The following is an 18154-nucleotide window of genomic DNA, read 5'->3' on the forward strand; positions in this document are numbered from 1 at the left end:
TATCACATCTGTTATACATGAAGAATGCAGCAGCAAACATCAGCACTCTGCATTCATTATAATGTAAAATGTTAATATGTTCATTATCTTTTCCTTTTTTTTTGGTGCTTTTTCTTGCTGTAGATTCCAATTCTGATGATTCTGATGACGATGGGGATGGCAGTTACCTCCATCCCAGTCTGTTTGCCCCTAAAAGGTGCTCTCGCCTGGAGGAGCTGGTGAAGGTAATGTAAATAGAAAAGTAGTAAATAGAATGTAGGCCATCCATTGTGACAGAAACAGTTACTGCTATAGATATTGTAATGTTGTCCTGTGAAAATCATGCATCTCTAAGAAAAACAACCTAGTTTTCATCTTTGATCGTTTTTCGAGGCAATTTTCAGGGGTTTTAAACAACTCGTGTAGCTTCAGAAGAAGGAGAATGGGTTTTAATTGGATGCTGATCATAGTCTGCTTATTGAAAGGAGTCAAACTGAAGATGTGTTATAATGATGCGAAAACGTGCTGCAATTTGAACTGGTTAGGCGACAAGCACCTGCCATGTGAATTACATGTACATGCCGTACTGCCGATGTCTCTTACTGCATTTTCTAATAACTATATTATTTTCTCTGTCTTCAAGATGTTTTTTTTTTTTCTCAGTACTTTCATGTGCATTGTCAGGACAGCCATTAGTCTTTGACAAAGCAGCAGGAAGCATGGAAGCATGTCTTTTTAAAGAAACATAATGAGCTCCTCTTTAATGGTAAGCTGTCTGACAGTTGCAAGAGGGCTTTTCCTTTTTTAAATTCGCCACTCTTATTTTTTTTTTTACTCAGGATTTGTCCTTCATATTTTATGGAGTTAACTTTTCAATATCGTTCTTAAATAATTCTTAATTCTTAAATATTAAGCTTTTTAATGTTTTCTGACTTCAGAGAGCTATGCATACTTGCTGAATATATTATACTAACTACTGTAAAATGTTTCTGTCAACCCATAATGTGCATAATGTGGTGTGATCTCAGTGGTATTCATTTCCTAAAAAAAAATAACATAATTGTTTGGCTGTTCTCACTAAACTGACCTCCTTCTTCTGCAGCCTCTAAAAGTAATGGACCCAGACCATCCTCTGGCAGCTCTTGTACGAAAAGCCCGACTGGAAAGGAACGGCACAGCAACCGTGGCAACGGAACCGGCAGAGGTGACCGACCCAGCTGCATCCAGCACACCGGCGCAGTACAGTGCTGACCGTGAGTACAGACCCGTTTCAACAGAACTGCATTGCTAGGCAACCGCTTGGGACCATGTTTACAATCTGCAAGCTGAGTCATAGTGTCATTCACATACACAGAACAAGAAATATACTAGGATGCATTTGGAATGTAAAAAGAAAACCACATGAATATTTGGAGACTGTTAATAGTGTGCATCACATTTTGGGTCTGGTGTATTTTATATTTTTCAGAAATTACTTTTTCATCTCTGTGTGGTTTTCTCACAGCCGAGTAGGATTGCTCTTGTTTGTCTCACACTGAACATAATGCCCTACTCCCCAGGTGTTAAAACCACATTTTCTTTTCTGAGAGTGCTGTTGACCACAGAAAACTAGCACTGATTTCCTCCTTTTAGACCATTTCCGTGTATAGTCCCTTCTGCCCCTGCTGGTTTGTCGATACAGCTCCCCACTAATTCATGCTGACCATTATAGACTATAATTTATATTTTTCAGGTATCAACACCTTTTGGCAAAGTAATATTGAGATCAGCGGTATTCCAGGGTAGACAGCACCTCCCGAAAACCAGAGAACCGTACCTGAACCAGCTCTCGGGTCCACAGTTTCTAGTCCACCTAGGTTCTGGGTCAGGACAGACTTGAATTCATGCATGGCAAAACCTATACACGGTTCCAAAACAACAAGAAAAACTCCTTGAGGACGCCGGCATCCTCGGCTGACTAATTGTATTATTATGAAATACTTTAGAAAAGTATGTAAATATGACTAAAATAATCAATGCTAATGTAATTCCTCGATTGTTCCCACACATAACCTATATCCGATGCAGACGGAACGTCGTCTGAGATGAAATTGCTAACCCGACTGAAAATGACATTTTTAGAACTAATAACATAGAGCAATATCCCTTCCATTAAATTCAAAAGAATCCCTGGCTCGTGTACATACTGTATGCAGGACCATATGAGTATCCATCCGTGATAAGTCACATCCACCCACGCTCCACATTATCCTTCACACTTCTGCTGAAGCACTTTTTTCCACGCATGTCTTCACCCCCCATTCCCTGAAACGGTTGCATAAATTAACCCATGGTCATTGGCCCCCCCCGCTGCTCCGTGACTTTAAACTTGTCCATTACTGCAATTTATTCCTCGCTGAGACAGCTGTGGAGGATGTCCTTTGACCTGATCTTTGCTGCAGAGATGCGGCTGTTGATTGTTAGTAAATTGGTCGTGGGTGACCCAGTTGCTTAATGCCGTTGATAAGCATTGTTGCTCCAAACGGGGGGGGGGGGGGCTGCTAGTTTGACCATCCGTGGAGCAACACCATGCTCGCTCCAATGAGAAACCACTTTGACACTTCTGATGTTAATAAAGGGTGTGGGTAATACGGCGCCCAATTACCTCTTTTGTACTGGAATGCCTCCCTTAATCTACTGCATTTAATCACTCCCTCTGACCCTAATAGATATGAGTGTTCGTAACACTTAACAATAAGTGCAGCTCCAAAAACATTAGTTAACTTCAACATAAAGGTCAGTCTATAAAATATCGAATATATTTGGCTAACTCTATGAAAGAAGCCACTAATTTAACTTAGAAATAGACGCAAGGACAAGAGATGCATTATAGAACGTCTCTGTAGTGGTGACAGATGTTACATACTGTGTAAAATGGAAGCATATATGAGCTCAGCTCCTTCAAAGCACAACCTTTTTTCCTGCCAAGGTCCCTCTTAGAATCTGATGTCATGAGACCATTAAACGTGAATGGAAGCTGCATATTGTAGCTCATCCACCAGGTATCTGAGTTTATCCTAGGCGTATCCGGCGAGCTGATCATCTATCTGTCTGAACATCTACGTGTCTGACAAACAATTCCACTAAATTTCCTTTTTGACCTTCCACATCCACAGCTTAAGTCTTTAGCTCCACCGCAACAAATGTCAAGTTTGTTCATCAAAGCTCCCGCTGTGGTTTTCCATTTTTGTGACGGGAGAAAATTGGATGTGTCATTAAAGTCAACTAGCTCAGTGACTAATGTGTTAATATCACACTGTCTCCACTTTGACACCGGCCATTTATTTTGTTCCCGTATCGCCCCCCAATCCTCCCCCCTCCTCCCTCCTCCCTCCTCTTCCCCCAATCGCTTCCAGTAAAGAATCTTCGTAATACAAACCCACTGATAAGGGAGACGACCCTTTCACACACAGGTCGCATCTTGATTTATATTCTCTCCCCACTGCTGATTTAAATTAATTACTGCGGCAGAAACATTAAACGTAAAATAAAAACACAGCTTGAAAGTGGAGAGGACAGCACGGTACACAAAACGGCCACAAAGAAAGCATCAGCAACAGAAGGCCCGTAACAGCCCTATAATGAACACTTCTACACAACTCAACTCTCTAGGTCTGACCGCAACAACCGCACTGATGTGCTGCTGTCTGTTTATATTTACTATACCAAGAGACAAATCATGGCTTTGAGGTCAACTTTACCTCAAAAAGAAATAATTCCTGTGGGTCTAAAAGGCATGTCTTTGCCACGGAGCTGTATATCAGCACAGTGCCAAATGTGGCATTTCTGTTATTTATAAGCACGCTAAACAAGCCTGGTTTTGACACTTTCTATTTCCAGTGGCAGATAATGTTCCCCTGACCTGCTGATGTTCTTTACCAAGGTTGAAGTAGAAGGACTGTGTTGACCATACTCTGTAATGAATGAATAAATCATCCCTAAACTGTTAACCCAACGCACCGTAATTCCACATAAAACCTAAACGTTAAGCTAAGAAGAGTTTATCTGCACTGCTCACTTTTCTGCTGTACAGGGAATCAACCCGAGTATTATCCTCCACTATAAAGCATTACGACACCATAAAAACTATTTTTAAGGGTCAGTGTGAACTAGTGGGACAAAGGAGTGTATTGCAGAGGACGCCTCAGCAGCAAAATTAAAAGTTAGGCCACTACATGCTATATTTAGAGTATTTTCCGCTTCACCTTGCCACCAGACAGCCAACGGGGAACTGAGGCTGTTGTCTATACTCTCTTCAAAGTCACAAAAACGGTCATTTTACCTCGCAGAACACAGGAAATGCTGCCTCGATCGGTTAGTATGTTTGTGTTTATTGTGTGACTTTGGTGTTTTAAGGGTCTGGATTGACCAAACTCATACAATAACAACATTTTTGGGATCTTTTGTAGGTTAACACCAACTATGGATATGTCCCTCCGACAACCCCACTTTAAAAAATCTGAATTAGCCCTTTAATCAGCAAAAACTGAACATCACCTTCTCAAAGCTAGTATTTATTGTATCATCAGACGCAATTGAATAATTCTCAAAGGAAGTTCATATCATTCCCTTCCCTTTTCTTTGCAGCGAATGCAGCCGCGATGTACTATGGGTACTACATGCTTCCTGATGGGACGTTCTGCTTGGCCCCGCCTCCCCCAGGGATAGACGCCAGCGCTTACTACAACAGTATGCCCTCAGCTGTCATGGCTCCCCCCGCATCTTCTGAGGCCTTGCCCAATGTGGGAACTACACCCACCCCTCCTGAAACTATTGCCGTTGCACCAACAGCCACAGCGCCCCCTCAGGTCACCAGCTCCGCTGCTCCAGCTGTTATACCAGAAACCAGGTGAACTAATGGACAACCCTGTGTAATACCAATTTTTCCTCATAGTTTTAGTGACATTTGGTCGTTTTTGTCGGATTTGTTTGTGTTTTATTTTGTGCTATGAAGATTTTTTAATAAATACACTGAAAACACAGTAACTTTATAGAGCGATGAGACACAGGCACAACATATCACACCTGTTCTAATAGCTGAAACTCTTCTCTGAAATCTAACATCTTTAATTTCCCCTGAAAACAGTTCAAAACCTGAAGTGCAAGTTTCCGCACCGGCGTCAGCAGCCATCATCCCCCCACCGCCCGACACCCAGCCAGTCATAGACAAGCTGGCCGAGTATGTTGCTCGGAACGGTCTTAAGTTCGAAGCCAGTGTCCGTGCCAAGAATGATCCACGGTGAGTGTTCTCACCAGAAATAAATCTGTTGCTCCGTTCACATCTTGGGTTTTAGGAACTCTTATCGGTAACTTTCCCTTCAGATATTGCAGAACCTCTTCATCATCCTCCGCCTTATCTTTTATGAGTGTTCACCTCTCTCCTCTCATACAGTATTATGTGTTCTTCCCTCTGTCTCCTGTAGGTTTGACTTCCTGCAGTCCTGGAACCAGTACAACACCTATTACGAGTTTAAGAAGAATTACTTCCTGCAGAAGGAAGGAAGAAGCTTTGCAGAGGTATTACAAGCTTTTTGTGTGTCTGTGTGTGTGTGTGTGTGTGTGTGTGTCTCTGTGTGACTGTGTCTCTGTGTGTCTCTCTTCCTCTCCATCTTGACACCTTTGGTCGAAACTTGTTTTCTGACACTAGGATGTGTGTGATACAGTTGACCAGTAAAACTGCCACATTTCCACAGATTTTTTATATCACAGTTTTATCATAGCTACTTCAGAATAATAAATAATAAAATCCGCAAAAGGGCAATTAAAGCTTTATGAAGTGACACGACTAACAACACAGCTGCCAGGGAAGCAGTTGTAGCATAATTATTCTTCTATCAATAAAGCAAAAAAATAAATAAAAATCTGCCATTACGACTTCGGATGGCAACATTATGGAGATAGGAAGTTGACTTTAGTTAGCTATATATTTGTTTTCTCTTAATATTCTATTCATTCTTTCTTTATTGTGTTTTTTTAATTATTTTTCTCAGTACATGCTTGGTTTAACAGATTGACACCCACAGGTGACCTTCACCCCCAGTCCAAACACTCGTCTCCCGTCAGCCTCACTGTTTTCAACACACCTGCATGTTATTATGCATAACAGAGTTTGTAGCCAGTGTTTACACACGGGGAGAGGTTGTCCTAGCATTCACCGCACTTACAGCCAACCTTGAAATTAGCTGGTGCAGATAAGCGAGGACCCGCCGCACTAAAGTTAGAGGTATTCTGATCAAAAATATAATAAAGAAGCAGTGACATGGAGGATATTAACTGGCTGAGTATTATCAAGAGCTAAATCCACCCCCTGACTGGGCACCTGAGGTCTACACTCCAAAACCCCATCTGTCTTAAATGGTAATCCGGTCTCGCTTTCCATCATGAAGACTTTTAAGGCTCAAAATTCTGCCTGTGAATTCCAATTAGTCTCCTTCCTTCTTATTTCAATATCGTATAACAAAGCAGGTAGCCGCATCACTATTAAAACTTCTTCTTCTTTCTGAACAAATTGATGGTTGATTGCTCATTTGAATATGTTTCTCTTGTTCAGCTCTTCAACTTTTCCAGCCTTGTCAGTGCTGCAGGGCATTCTATACCTACTGTCACTGTCTGTGCACCCTCATCAGAACTGAAACCCGATCGAGGTGTATCAGAACCTATGATCTAAATAAGCAGCAGTGCCAACAGACCTGCAGCTCTTTCACTGGCTCTGCTGGCAGGCCTAGCTCCCCAGTGGCAGATACCTTATATGCAGCATGCTGCACTGGTTAACCAGTAACTATTGCTAAGAAATTCCCCGTGGTCAGGCAAGAATCCCGCAGTATGTTGTTCATTATTTTGGGGCGAGGTTATTTATGATATCCTCCCTGAAAAAAGACATGGGGTGCTTTGTCTGTCTGCATATGCTTTCTCCTCGGGGAAACCAATGAGGACCAATTTTAAAAAAGACTGGAGCTCCATAAAACAAAAGCTACATGGACACTCAGTCTTTGCCAAATCATGCAGCTAGGTCCTTTAGGTCAAAGAGTGTGTTTCTCAGTCAATGGTGGAAGGATAATAACACAACAATGACATTTTCTACTAAAAGAAAGTACCTTTTGAATATGCCAAATTGATTTGACTCGTGAAGCCTCATATTGCTCCAGCTAGATTTAAGAATGCTTTGGTTGCTTCAAAATTAACTCAACTAAAGAAGCCAGTCATTTAACTTAGGAATATACACAAGGACACGAGATACATTCTTTATTTTCTCTGTACTAGTGATAAATTCCTGACACGACCCCTTAAGAATCTGATCTCATGACACATAAATGGATGCATATATCAGCTTATTCACCAGGAATCTGAGTTGTCCAATATTTGAGAAATGTAGGATTTTTTTGTTGCAATTAATTGGCAATAAAAGTCCAAGGTAACGTTTTTTAACAGATAAGCCAGGTTGTAGTCGGGTTATGTGATTGTTGATAATGGAAAATGTCTCCAGCAAATACATCATTTTATTACATTTTAAGGTCACTTACTGAGGGCAAACCATTTTCGAACAAGAAACTGCCAGAATTTGTCTCAGCATGAGTGTTTTTCGGATCTCATAACTGAGCTTTGGTTTGGTTTACAGGAGCCCCATCAATGCTTGAGCCCTCCCAGACCAGGGAATTATATAAGATTTGAGATGTTGTATATCTACGTGGTTATATGTACAAATATACATGCCTATGTGTACTTGTATACATGCAATGTTTGTTGAGTGTGCGTCAGCATGAGAGGAGAAAGCGTGACGCCAGTGAGAAAGTTTTGCTTGGAGCAATTCGTCTTTGGACAAATCAAATCCATTAACTTGTCAGAGTGCAGAGGAGTGTGGCCCATTATGACACAGCTTAGGCTGCTCCAACAAGCAGCCACTCGGCTCTGCTATCAAGAAACCTGCCTTGTGTTTGTGATTTGTTCTGTGGGTAATGGGATGCAGATATCGCTGCTCTCAGTCGCTGCTATTATTTATATTTTCACAGTTAATGAAGACGTGAGAACGGGGCCAAAATCAGTCAAAGCAGACAGCAGCAGGATGTGGGGCCTGCTGTTGCTTTGTGTGAGCATCGGTGCGATCTTTAACGTCTTCAGAACGTGGCACTTTTGGAATGGATAAATAAAACTGTTTAAATGAAGCCTCATGAAGACTATTTGCACGGGGTATGTGGAAGTATCCATCCATCTACCAAAGTGTAGAGCTTGGTTCGATTATGATATTTCCATCGTTCATTTGAAATTCCCGTAAAGCTTGTGATCTCTTGTGATTCAAGGAATCCTAAACATCTACAGCATAAAACATTGGTGTGTGTGTTAACACAAATCCCTACAAACTCCGACTGGTGTGGTCTTTCCAGAACTGATTTAGAGTGACCTTTCTCCTGCTTCTTCTCCTGGGAGTTTTTTTCGTTTTTTTTTTTTTTAGGAGTCATATTGTTTGGGGGGCCTTGGTAACGTGCTTTGACTTTTGAAAGCGCTGTTCAATTACAGCTGCATAGGAAGCTGCCTTTGAAGCATTCTTCAAACATGGTAAGATGTACCTCATGAGGCATTGGCTTCATCAAAACCTTTCCCTTTCCTTCCATCAGCAGTTTATATTGTGGATAGCAGCTAAGGACACGTAGTCCCCAGCTTATTACCACCTAGGGTTTCGGGTGAAAATGCAGAGTGCATGTTGATGTATGAGCGAAGGAGAGATCTGTCAGTCATGTGTTGCACAGCCATCCTGACGTGAACATTAAGAGAGGCAAAATGTGGGCTTGCCCTTAGAGGCTGCTGTTGTATACAAGTTAATCATTTCCTCTGTTCTTTTTTCTACTTCCCATAAGTATAAAATCATATTTTTCATCTAAGAAGATTGACTTGACTCTGAAGAGTCGTCTTCCTCGCATTAATGTTCTGCTGACTTTTTCCTATTCTGCTCTTTCTTCCACTATAGAAAAGTAAACGTACATAAAACTCTCTCTACTTTCTTTGTCTTCATCCAGAGTGAGACGGGAGATGATGAGAATGATGAAGACGCATCAATGCAGGACTCCATGCTGACAAAAGGTAGGACAATACTCGGAAAATACACAATACACTCGTCTTAAGTTCATGGAGCAGGCCGGGAGAAGAATAATAACCACTCGGAGCAGTGCACAAGTAAACTATCCAGCCTCCTACAATAAGGCTCAACATCTTGTATTAAGGTTATTTCTTTCTCCCTACTGTATGTTTGATTAAAAGATAGAAATCAATGTGGCCCCAACATTGCAGCTCGATATCTGAGCAGTTGCTTTCTCAACTCTCGCTGTACTTCTGTTTTTCTGTTACATTGCATTCTGCCTCCCTTCCTGTTTGTTTTGTCTGTGTATTTCTGTTTTCTGTTTTGTAACCTCTCCTTCACTCGTTTTCTTTGTTTTCCCCTTTTCTGCATCTTCTCCTTCCTATGTTTTCCATCTTTCTGCTGTGTCTCTTCCCATCCCTCTCTTTATCCCTCCTCCAGTCTCTCCTTTCTTCCTTGTCTTTTGAACTTTTTGCACACCTTGTCATTGTCAAAAAGCAGCCTAATTGCTTTAGCCGAGCTGTTTTTTTTTCTTCTGAAATTGTCGAACAAAAGACCGGGCTGTACTAGTCTTCCCGTTAGGAACGTGTGCTGTGCTGAATCCTTTTTGTCTTTTCTAAACCGCACGTCTCCCTCTGTCCCTCTGTGCCATCACAGCCTCCTTCGCCCCAATCTGCTTTGCCATAAAGGCAAAGGAGAATGACATGCTGCCGCTGGAGAAGAACAGGGTTCGATTGGACGACGACTCAGACGAGGACAAGGTCGGGTTAAGCTTGGTCTATCCAATGCTTTTAGATCTAGGGTTGACTTGGTATGCATATACTATATATTGATAATGTCGGCATTAACACAAATTATCATTCATTTTTGTCTGAAGTTGCTGGAGGAGAAGGGGCTGCAAGCCGTGCTGGGTGTGGCTGAGACGGTTGATAAAGAGCCTGCTCTGGGTGGTGTACCAGAAGAGAAGAGACCCCCCCTCAGTTTGGAGGAGCTGGAGGCAAAACAAGGTAACTGCTGTGAAACAATATTTATCTTGCACTGCGAAAACCACTGTTCCTCTTTGCACTCTGTTATCAGACATTTCATTCTCAGGAAATGACAGGAAAACCATTTTTTCACCCTTCATGTCACTACAAATTTAGATGTTGAGTGTGATAATCAATCTTTATTAATTGCCTTCAAATTCAACATGCTTCAAATGTAATCCGACAACATTTAGACCTTTATTTCCCTGTTTCTATCCGTCCGTTTGTGCATTCAGGTATTCGTCTCCCTTATTTTGCCTGTGTTTCTCTTAGCTCCGTGGCTATTTAATTGTGGGTGTGCTAGAATTAAATTCTCTACGCCAGCATATACGAAGAACGGGCACTTGGACATCTCCATTACACCCACTGGCATGCTGTTACTTTCTGGGAGGGTTGGAATTGGAGGCAAAGCAAAAGGGGAAGAGTGGGGTTGAATAAATCCATTGAGTCTGAATTAGAAATTCTCCCTACAGGATGCACCTCGCTGTAAGACGCGAGCGGTGTGGTGCGGCAAACAACAGCATACATCTCTCCAAAGGCCTAATGGAGATGCATTCGCTCTATTTTTGTCTCTTTTGTTCAGTCACGGCTGTAGAGTGTTACACACTGGGTCTCCTCAGTGTCTTCTAAACTAAAGTAACGCATCAGTGGCTTTGCACTCAGAAACGCTTGCTATATCCGTCTACGTCAGAATGTTTACAAGCACAAAAAAGCATCCTGTCCCGCAAAAGGTTTACACTCTCCTTGTTCTGATCAGGATTCTGATCGGCTGATCTAATAAGATCACCGCTTGGTTGGTGAGGGGAAAAAGAAACCCAAAAAAAAGACACTTTTTTTGCCTCGAGCATGTTGCCATTTTTCTTTCCAAGGTTAGAGTCACATCTCTAAAATATTCATATATTGTAATGTATCACTAGCTATTAATTTAAAAAGTAATAGGCTTTTCTACTGGTGTCTGAACGCTATTGTAGATGAAGTTGATTCATTGCATCTTGTTGCATTTTTACTCCCCCAAAATATGCAATTGCACAATTTTAGCTTAAAAGTAAAATGGTCAGCTTCACCCTCATCCGCATGCCTCCTTGAACGATCACACAACGAAGCTGAAGTATAAAATTACATTCCAAAGAGACATTTTCACATCCGTCCAACTAAAACTCAGCGTACGCCCATGAGTTTGTGATTACCATTAATCCATTTGACCTTGCTTGTTGTCCAGACGCACAGACTTTCTGTATCAAAAGTTTGAAAAGTAAGATTTGCCATCTCACAAAGTAACCGTCATATGTCTGTGTGAGTTGAATACAACTAATAACTCAAAAGATCTCAAAACTGCCTTCATGTAAGCTAAAATACTTTTATGCCAGAAAAAAAGCAAACGATGAAGAGCAATATGACAACATTGCAATTTCCCCGGAGTGTATATCTTTCCGTCATACAGTTCTGTCGGAGCTCTTATCGTCAAATTGTGTCTGTATTGTCAAAGAAATGGGGTTGAACTGCGCATCACCAAAAGATCTTTGTGAATTGAATAGTTAGCTCTGTGTGGTATGCATGCTAATGCTTCACTGTGTAGTATATAAAGTGTCTAACTTAAAGACCCTGAAACTCGTTTGCTGCCAACCATTAACCTGCAATGCAGCAAGCTCTGCTACTGTTGACTCGGACACAAAGAATGGACTTAGGATTAACATGTGGTGTTTTTTTAACATGTTTAAATGCCGCATCATGTTTCCACCCTCTCTGTTCCGACAATCAGCAGCTATCAGAAGCTAATTTCTTCACACAGGGCATGTTTTTATCTCTGTACGTGCACAAATCACTGGTTCGTTGCTATACTGTGCGGCGCTGCCTCATTGCACTCGTGCGTCGGAATCGTGCCAAATGCACTTTTGCTAATTTTAGTGTGTCAGTCTGCAACACGCCAGATGTGCAGACGAATCCGTGTACGATAATTAATCAAAACGACGTATTTGATGTGCACATGAGCACGGGGACCTCTGGTTATTTTTTTTAACGGTTTGGGCTTGACATGGTGCAACATCAGTTCAGTTAAATGGTGCAGATGGAAGAAATACCTGCTGCCTTCAGATGGCTGCGCTTACACAATGCACTGCCTTCACCAACAGCGAGTCTCACTCCAAACTAAATTGAAAAGTTTGCAACCTTGTGCTGCACAAAGGCTTTCATAATGATGGCTAAAGCCAGTGAAAGCATTTTTTTCCCACTAACTTTCGAGGCTGACTAACGTTGTAAAGGTAGCATATAATTCTTAATTTTACAATGTAGTTTAAAATTGTTATCCTGCTATTAATCCACCTTATTACTCTCTGTAATCTGATTGTGTTTTCATATATCTTAATAAGGTATTGCTGTTCCATGTATTCGGTTGCTCCCGGTCAGGTCCAGTGGAACAATCTCAGAGTGTAATGTCTCCGGGCAGACGGACGGCCAGTGAAAGAGCCTGGAAAAGCCCAATAAAAAGCTGCCTGAAATGGCTTTGCTGTGTGGCAAAGGGGCTGTCAGTCAGCAGGCCTAACTTGATCTGATAGGAGGAGAATCGGCGGCAGACAGCAGAACGCTAATCTGTATTGATGGTCTGGAAAGCAGCCACGCGCTAAACGCGGGTTTCCAGTGATAAGTACATGAATCGGTTTTGGCCGCCGCAAACATTCCCCAGCGTACGTTTCATAACGGTGGTAGAAGACCAGTTTATCTTATCAATGTGGAGATTCTGTTCAGGGAAGATGTTGGATATACTGTAATTATAGATACTTTCAGTAGTGTGTTCATTGACGGGATTACAGAGAATGTCACTGGATAAAATGGGGTTCGAGGTCACTCATTGTCATGAACCTACAGATAATTATCACCTGAATCTGCAGCGCACCCTCGGTTTGGCAAAGCGTTGTGCTAGTTTCAACTTTACCATATAGGTACACTCTCACCGCTGTGATAGAAAGATCTAAAATCCCACTCTTCACTACCGACTCTAACAAATGGCAAAAAGACACAATTAGCGACTTGTTGGTGAACATCATGGAGAATTTAGCAGCTACAGAGCCAGATATTTACCTCGGAAGTTGGTTGAGACCAAAAACAGAGCTTAAAGGAGAATGATTATGCCAATTTCTTGTTCTCAACTTGTTTCCGCTGTCCCAACATTGCTAAAAAAAAGCAGATGATTATTTTGATTATCAATTTAGCAATTTATTAGGAGCTGGAACCAGATATATTTTATCATTTCACATTTCAAAAATGACTTAAATGATCAATAAGTTATCAAACTTATTCAATTTCTTTTTGTAGAAGTTTATTTCAAAATATTTTCAACACTTTTCATATGAATTTATTTATTTTACTGGACAAAAACTGCATGTTGTGTCCCTCCTAAGGGGTGCAGAGGAATTCTGCTCTACCCTATTGTTCACACTATACTCAAATATGATTTGCCCCGACAGATGGTCTATGTTTAGCCCTGAAGAGATAACCGTGGGCCCAGAGGTTGCGTAACTTCAATAAATTGTATCCCGCAAGCATTTGCTTTATACATCACTGTCTTGTTTTCGCTATCTCACTCATCCCGTTCCTCTCCGTGACTCATCTCATTCCCGTGCGCTCCTTACCAATCTCCGTCTCTGTCACTTCATCTCCTTCCCACATCTCTCAAAACCGTGGAATATTCTCCACGCCCAATTTCACTCCGATGTCTGTGTCCCCTTTCTCCACCCACAACTTCCCTCCGTCTTTGCTTTTTCTGCACGAGCCTTGAATTGCATGAAATAACCTACCAGCAGAGATGTAGTCAGGTCTTATAATTTGGAGCAGGGCCTCTGTCAATCCACAGCCACTGGAAACTCCAATGATATCACCTCAGTTATTACTCTAAATGTCCTTTCTTTATTGTCTGTCTTTTTTTGTCCTCTCTGTATTTTTCATTTCTCCCTCCCTTTTGGTTCTTTCGAGCATATTCACTTTACCTCCTCTCTTGTTTTTCTCAATCATTATCTCCTACCTCATAGCATAAAAGTAGTATCTGATTGCAGTAAAAACAGAAAAGGGATAATGACTACAATTTCTTTTTCATCTCCGTGTGACCATCTCTTGCCTGCGTTTACCCCCCCCCCCCCCCCCCCATCTCTCTGCACCCTCAGCCAAGCAGAAACTGGAGGACCGTCTAGCAGCTGCAGCCCGGGAGAAGCTGGCCCAGGCATCTAAGGAGTCCAAGGAGAAACAGTTACAGGCGGAGAGGAAGAGGAAGGCAGCGCTCTTCCTCCAGACCCTCCGCAGCCCCTCCTCTGGGGAGCCGGACGCCAAGAGGGCCGAGCTGGACTCAGCTGCGCAGGCTGAGGTACGTGAATGGTTGATAAACGTGACTCAGCAGTTTGTCATGCAGCTATATATTTGAAACTAGAAGCTTCACCAAATCCCCCTCAATCCCATGTGGTTGAGTCCAAAGTGTCATTTAAAGGCATGTGTTGAAACATGCACAGTGTGTATATAATATATATAGAGCTATAGCAGTGTAAACAAAGTAGTGCTGTGGAGCATGTATGCATTGAAACGTTAACAAAATGCAATGATTAACTGCAATGATTAACTGATATACACATATTTAAATTTGTTTCACACCTGGCCATCGTAAAGTATCGCTCCAACATTGTAATTATTTCCATTGCGATTTGTACCGTTTGTGATGTCCAGAGAATACCAAACTGCTTTGTGAACGATTGCAGTCTGGGACATTATGTCTAGGATCCATTCTACATTTGTACATTTTACAGTGGAGACATGGAGCCTGTCACATCAAATTATTGAACTCCACACCCCAGGCGAGACCTTTCCACCCGGAGGACAGTAGCAATTTCTTATGCTGGCTCTGGTTTTTCTTTTCAGCCACTTATTTTATGTTGAAATTCAGTCAAATAGAAGATCAAATTTTCTACAGCTGGCTTAGTAATCCCATTTGAAAACAGCCTGTCTCTTGATACCAGATGGTCTATTATGTTTTCTTTTCTCTGATGCTTCAGCATTGATTATTTGCAAATGAAGTTGCAGGGGCCGTCCGCCGTCAGGACCTGTGTATGGCTGCACTGATGGCAGTTGTCAGTTAACGTAACCATGCAATTATAGATTAAGACCTGACCGTCTGGTTCCCGAGGGAATATCTTCATGCACATCATAACTTGAACGTGAATATTAGGAAGCAACATACATCACATACTGTACATACAGCAGATAAAGTGAATCTCCCATTGTTATTGAGCTGAATCTGTGCCCGAGGCTCAGCTGAGACTGCTTTTCATGTGTGAGCAGCTTGAGGCCTAACTATATCAATCAATCATGACAGCAAAACGTGGGATTTGTATGCTGAATAAGTTTACCACTACACAGCTATTGGCATTCATAAGGAAGCTTAGTATATTTTCCTCGTTTAGTCATAATGTAATGTTTTAAACAAAGGAGAGGGTTGAATATTTCCCAGGATCTAAAAAGCCTTCTTTGAGCTGTCTATATGTAGATATGATTTTTAATGATTTCATCCCATAGAAATCAATGTTTTCATGCGAGTGTGAATATTGCATGGTCTACTGTATTTACATAAACAGCACACTTGTGGACTGGGCTCTTGGGAAAACATGTAAATTAACATGTATGCAAAGGGTGGGAATCGCAGTTTAATTTGGAAGTTTTGTTTTTTTCTGTTATTGTTTGGAGCATTTATGTTTTACAGTGATTAAAATAAGTGCCAACCTAAAAACTACATTTTAAAAGCCCTTTGTCCGTCATATAAAACACAACCAGAAAAGACACGAATTGCTTTACAGTGTAAATAAGTCTCGTGGTGGTCATTGATGTGTAGATAGCCTGTCCATTTGATGGATGTTGCCCATCGGCCCCTCACATGAGCCCACCTGAATCGTGGTGAACTGGCCCGTTGCCGGTTGGGCCAGGTGGCAGTGGGCGGGCTCCTGTCAATGTTGCGTCACTCTTCTCCAGATGTTCTTCCTACTTCCTACCATCATAATGAATAAATGGATGTTATAGCTGAATGTGGCAGACGTGGATGAAATGGACCGGAACGTCATTTTTTATTTTCTCCTCTTATTTTTCCTCCTCGATTCTATCGGATGGCACAAGAGGGTACAGATTTAGACGATGCAAGTCTTACTAATGATTTGCTCATTAGAAAAAACCACAGAACTGCTTTAAGGTGAAGCATTAACTCATAGTTGCAATGAATATTCTGGCAGCAGCATCTTTGCAAGTCAATGCTGTGTTTTGGAAGGCTGGAAAACATGGCGGTGCGATAGTGCAGTGACGGCGTTTCCCATACTGTGAGGACAAATGTCAATGCTGATGTCACTTCTTTGGGGAGTTGGCAGAATGCGCTGACTTATTAGATTTGTCCATCTAAGCTCTAAGTTCCCCATAGTGCTCATCAAGTAGCACTGTATTAGCTAGAGTCAGCTGTCATGAGTAGAGATGCAGATCAGTTTTCATAAATCTGATTCGTTTGCACATCAAATTTGCACACGTGCCACGTGATAGTTTTAGAAAATTTCAATCCGTGCACCTCAACTAAACAGAACATTACATTATCCATGACTACCGCAGTATAACACCCCCGGAGCTCTTGCATTCTAGGTAATGAAGGCATCAAGTTTTGACAAGGAAGAAGAATGCATGGACTAGAAAAAAAAGACAATCTCCGGTTCTGCCGCATCGATTTCAAGCGTTTCTGAACTGTCCATCGTAACTCGATGGAGCGCTCATACAATCCCCCCTCTCAGGCACGGACATCGCCGGCTTCAGCGCTCTGTTAAAGTGATGATTTTCTATTTCCAGTCAGACATAGGTAACTTTAACATACATTTTTCTCAAGCGTTCATTCAGACATGACAGGAGCAGGGGGAGCACTGGCGATGAATTGGACAAAAAGGATGTGGAGGAAAACGAGTGCTCTCAGCGCTCTCGCAGGCCGTCATCAGTAATGGCTTTCAAAGCGTATTTTGTGGTCGTAGACTTAATTAATGACCGTAGTGAGCATACATTTGCTTTTTGGGATTTCTGCTGACTAGCTTTTTATTTTAAGATATCAGAAGCGAAAAGAAAGTGAAGTAGTTTATTCCTGTTTGTTCGCTGTGTTCAAATATCTTGAGAGTACAGAGGGGCGGTGCTGGTCTGATTAGTATTGTGACTGTGTGAGTTTGGTAACATTGTCTCATGCTTGGTTAATTAAATAGATTTTGTTTTCTTTAGGCATGGGACATAATGAAGCCATCTACTTATTACTGTGATTTTAATCAAGCCAAATCTGTTTAATCTCTCTCTGCGAGTGTCTTCTGTAGTTTTTACGTCAATCTGATGGCACTCAATTAAGATCCATCCACACTGATATGATGTATTTATATTATTGTTGTTATATATTGGCAGAATGTCCCTCCTGTGTGTTCCACCTCTCTTCTCCTCCCTCTCAGCCGTCATCGCCTCTCCTCTGCAACTTTTTGTTGTTGTTCCTCCTTTAACTCCGAACTTCTGTATCTCGCCAGAGCAGGTGTGAGAGGGCAGACATTTTCTCATCCTGGTGTTGGGATAAGCTTCCCATATGTCAGTCCTAATTTTAAACCAAACCTCGCTTCCTATCATTTCATTATCTCTCCCTTAGCCCAGACACCAGATAGTGTGCAAATAGAAAGGTATAATAAATACTCCTCCTCTCTTCCTCCCCGGCCTGTTTTCAGAGACTTATTGATTGTCTACTGTCGCGAGCACTTTCTCTCCCTTTCTCTCTTGCCTGCCTGGTGCCGCATTACCTCATTTGCTTCCTACTTTCATCTTCTTTCATCACCATTCTTTCCCGCTCCGCTTCTTTCCGTCCCTCCCCGCCTCTCGTTTTTATGCTCCACCCATTCCGTACCGATTTTTAGCAGATGGGTAAGAGGTAGGATGATTGAATTGGAGAGATTGAAGTCACAGCCCACATTAATTCCCGGCGCCGTCTTCCATATTCATCACTTATCACTCGGGCAGTCACAGGATT

The 18154-nt window shown here is 41.8% G+C and overlaps 1 protein-coding gene across 3 annotated transcripts in view; it reads left to right on the plus strand.

The window, feature by feature from the left end:
• Window positions 1–18154, plus strand: part of sfswap (splicing factor SWAP) — a 41199-nt gene that overhangs the window by 9458 nt on the left and 13587 nt on the right. For all 3 annotated transcript variants that reach the window (XM_084036117.1, XM_084036115.1, XM_084036116.1), the window contains exons 6-14: window positions 124–224; window positions 1082–1232; window positions 4606–4867; window positions 5105–5257; window positions 5442–5535; window positions 9027–9090; window positions 9743–9846; window positions 9963–10092; window positions 14265–14461. In XM_084036117.1, the coding sequence (XP_083892243.1) occupies window positions 124–224; window positions 1082–1232; window positions 4606–4867; window positions 5105–5257; window positions 5442–5535; window positions 9027–9090; window positions 9743–9846; window positions 9963–10092; window positions 14265–14461 (1256 nt within the window). The remainder of the gene's footprint in view (window positions 1–123; window positions 225–1081; window positions 1233–4605; window positions 4868–5104; window positions 5258–5441; window positions 5536–9026; window positions 9091–9742; window positions 9847–9962; window positions 10093–14264; window positions 14462–18154) is intronic.

The sequence above is a fragment of the Eutrigla gurnardus genome (genome assembly GCF_963514095.1).
Source record: "Eutrigla gurnardus genome assembly, chromosome: 19".
In the NCBI taxonomy this organism is placed as follows: domain Eukaryota; kingdom Metazoa; phylum Chordata; class Actinopteri; order Perciformes; family Triglidae; genus Eutrigla; species Eutrigla gurnardus.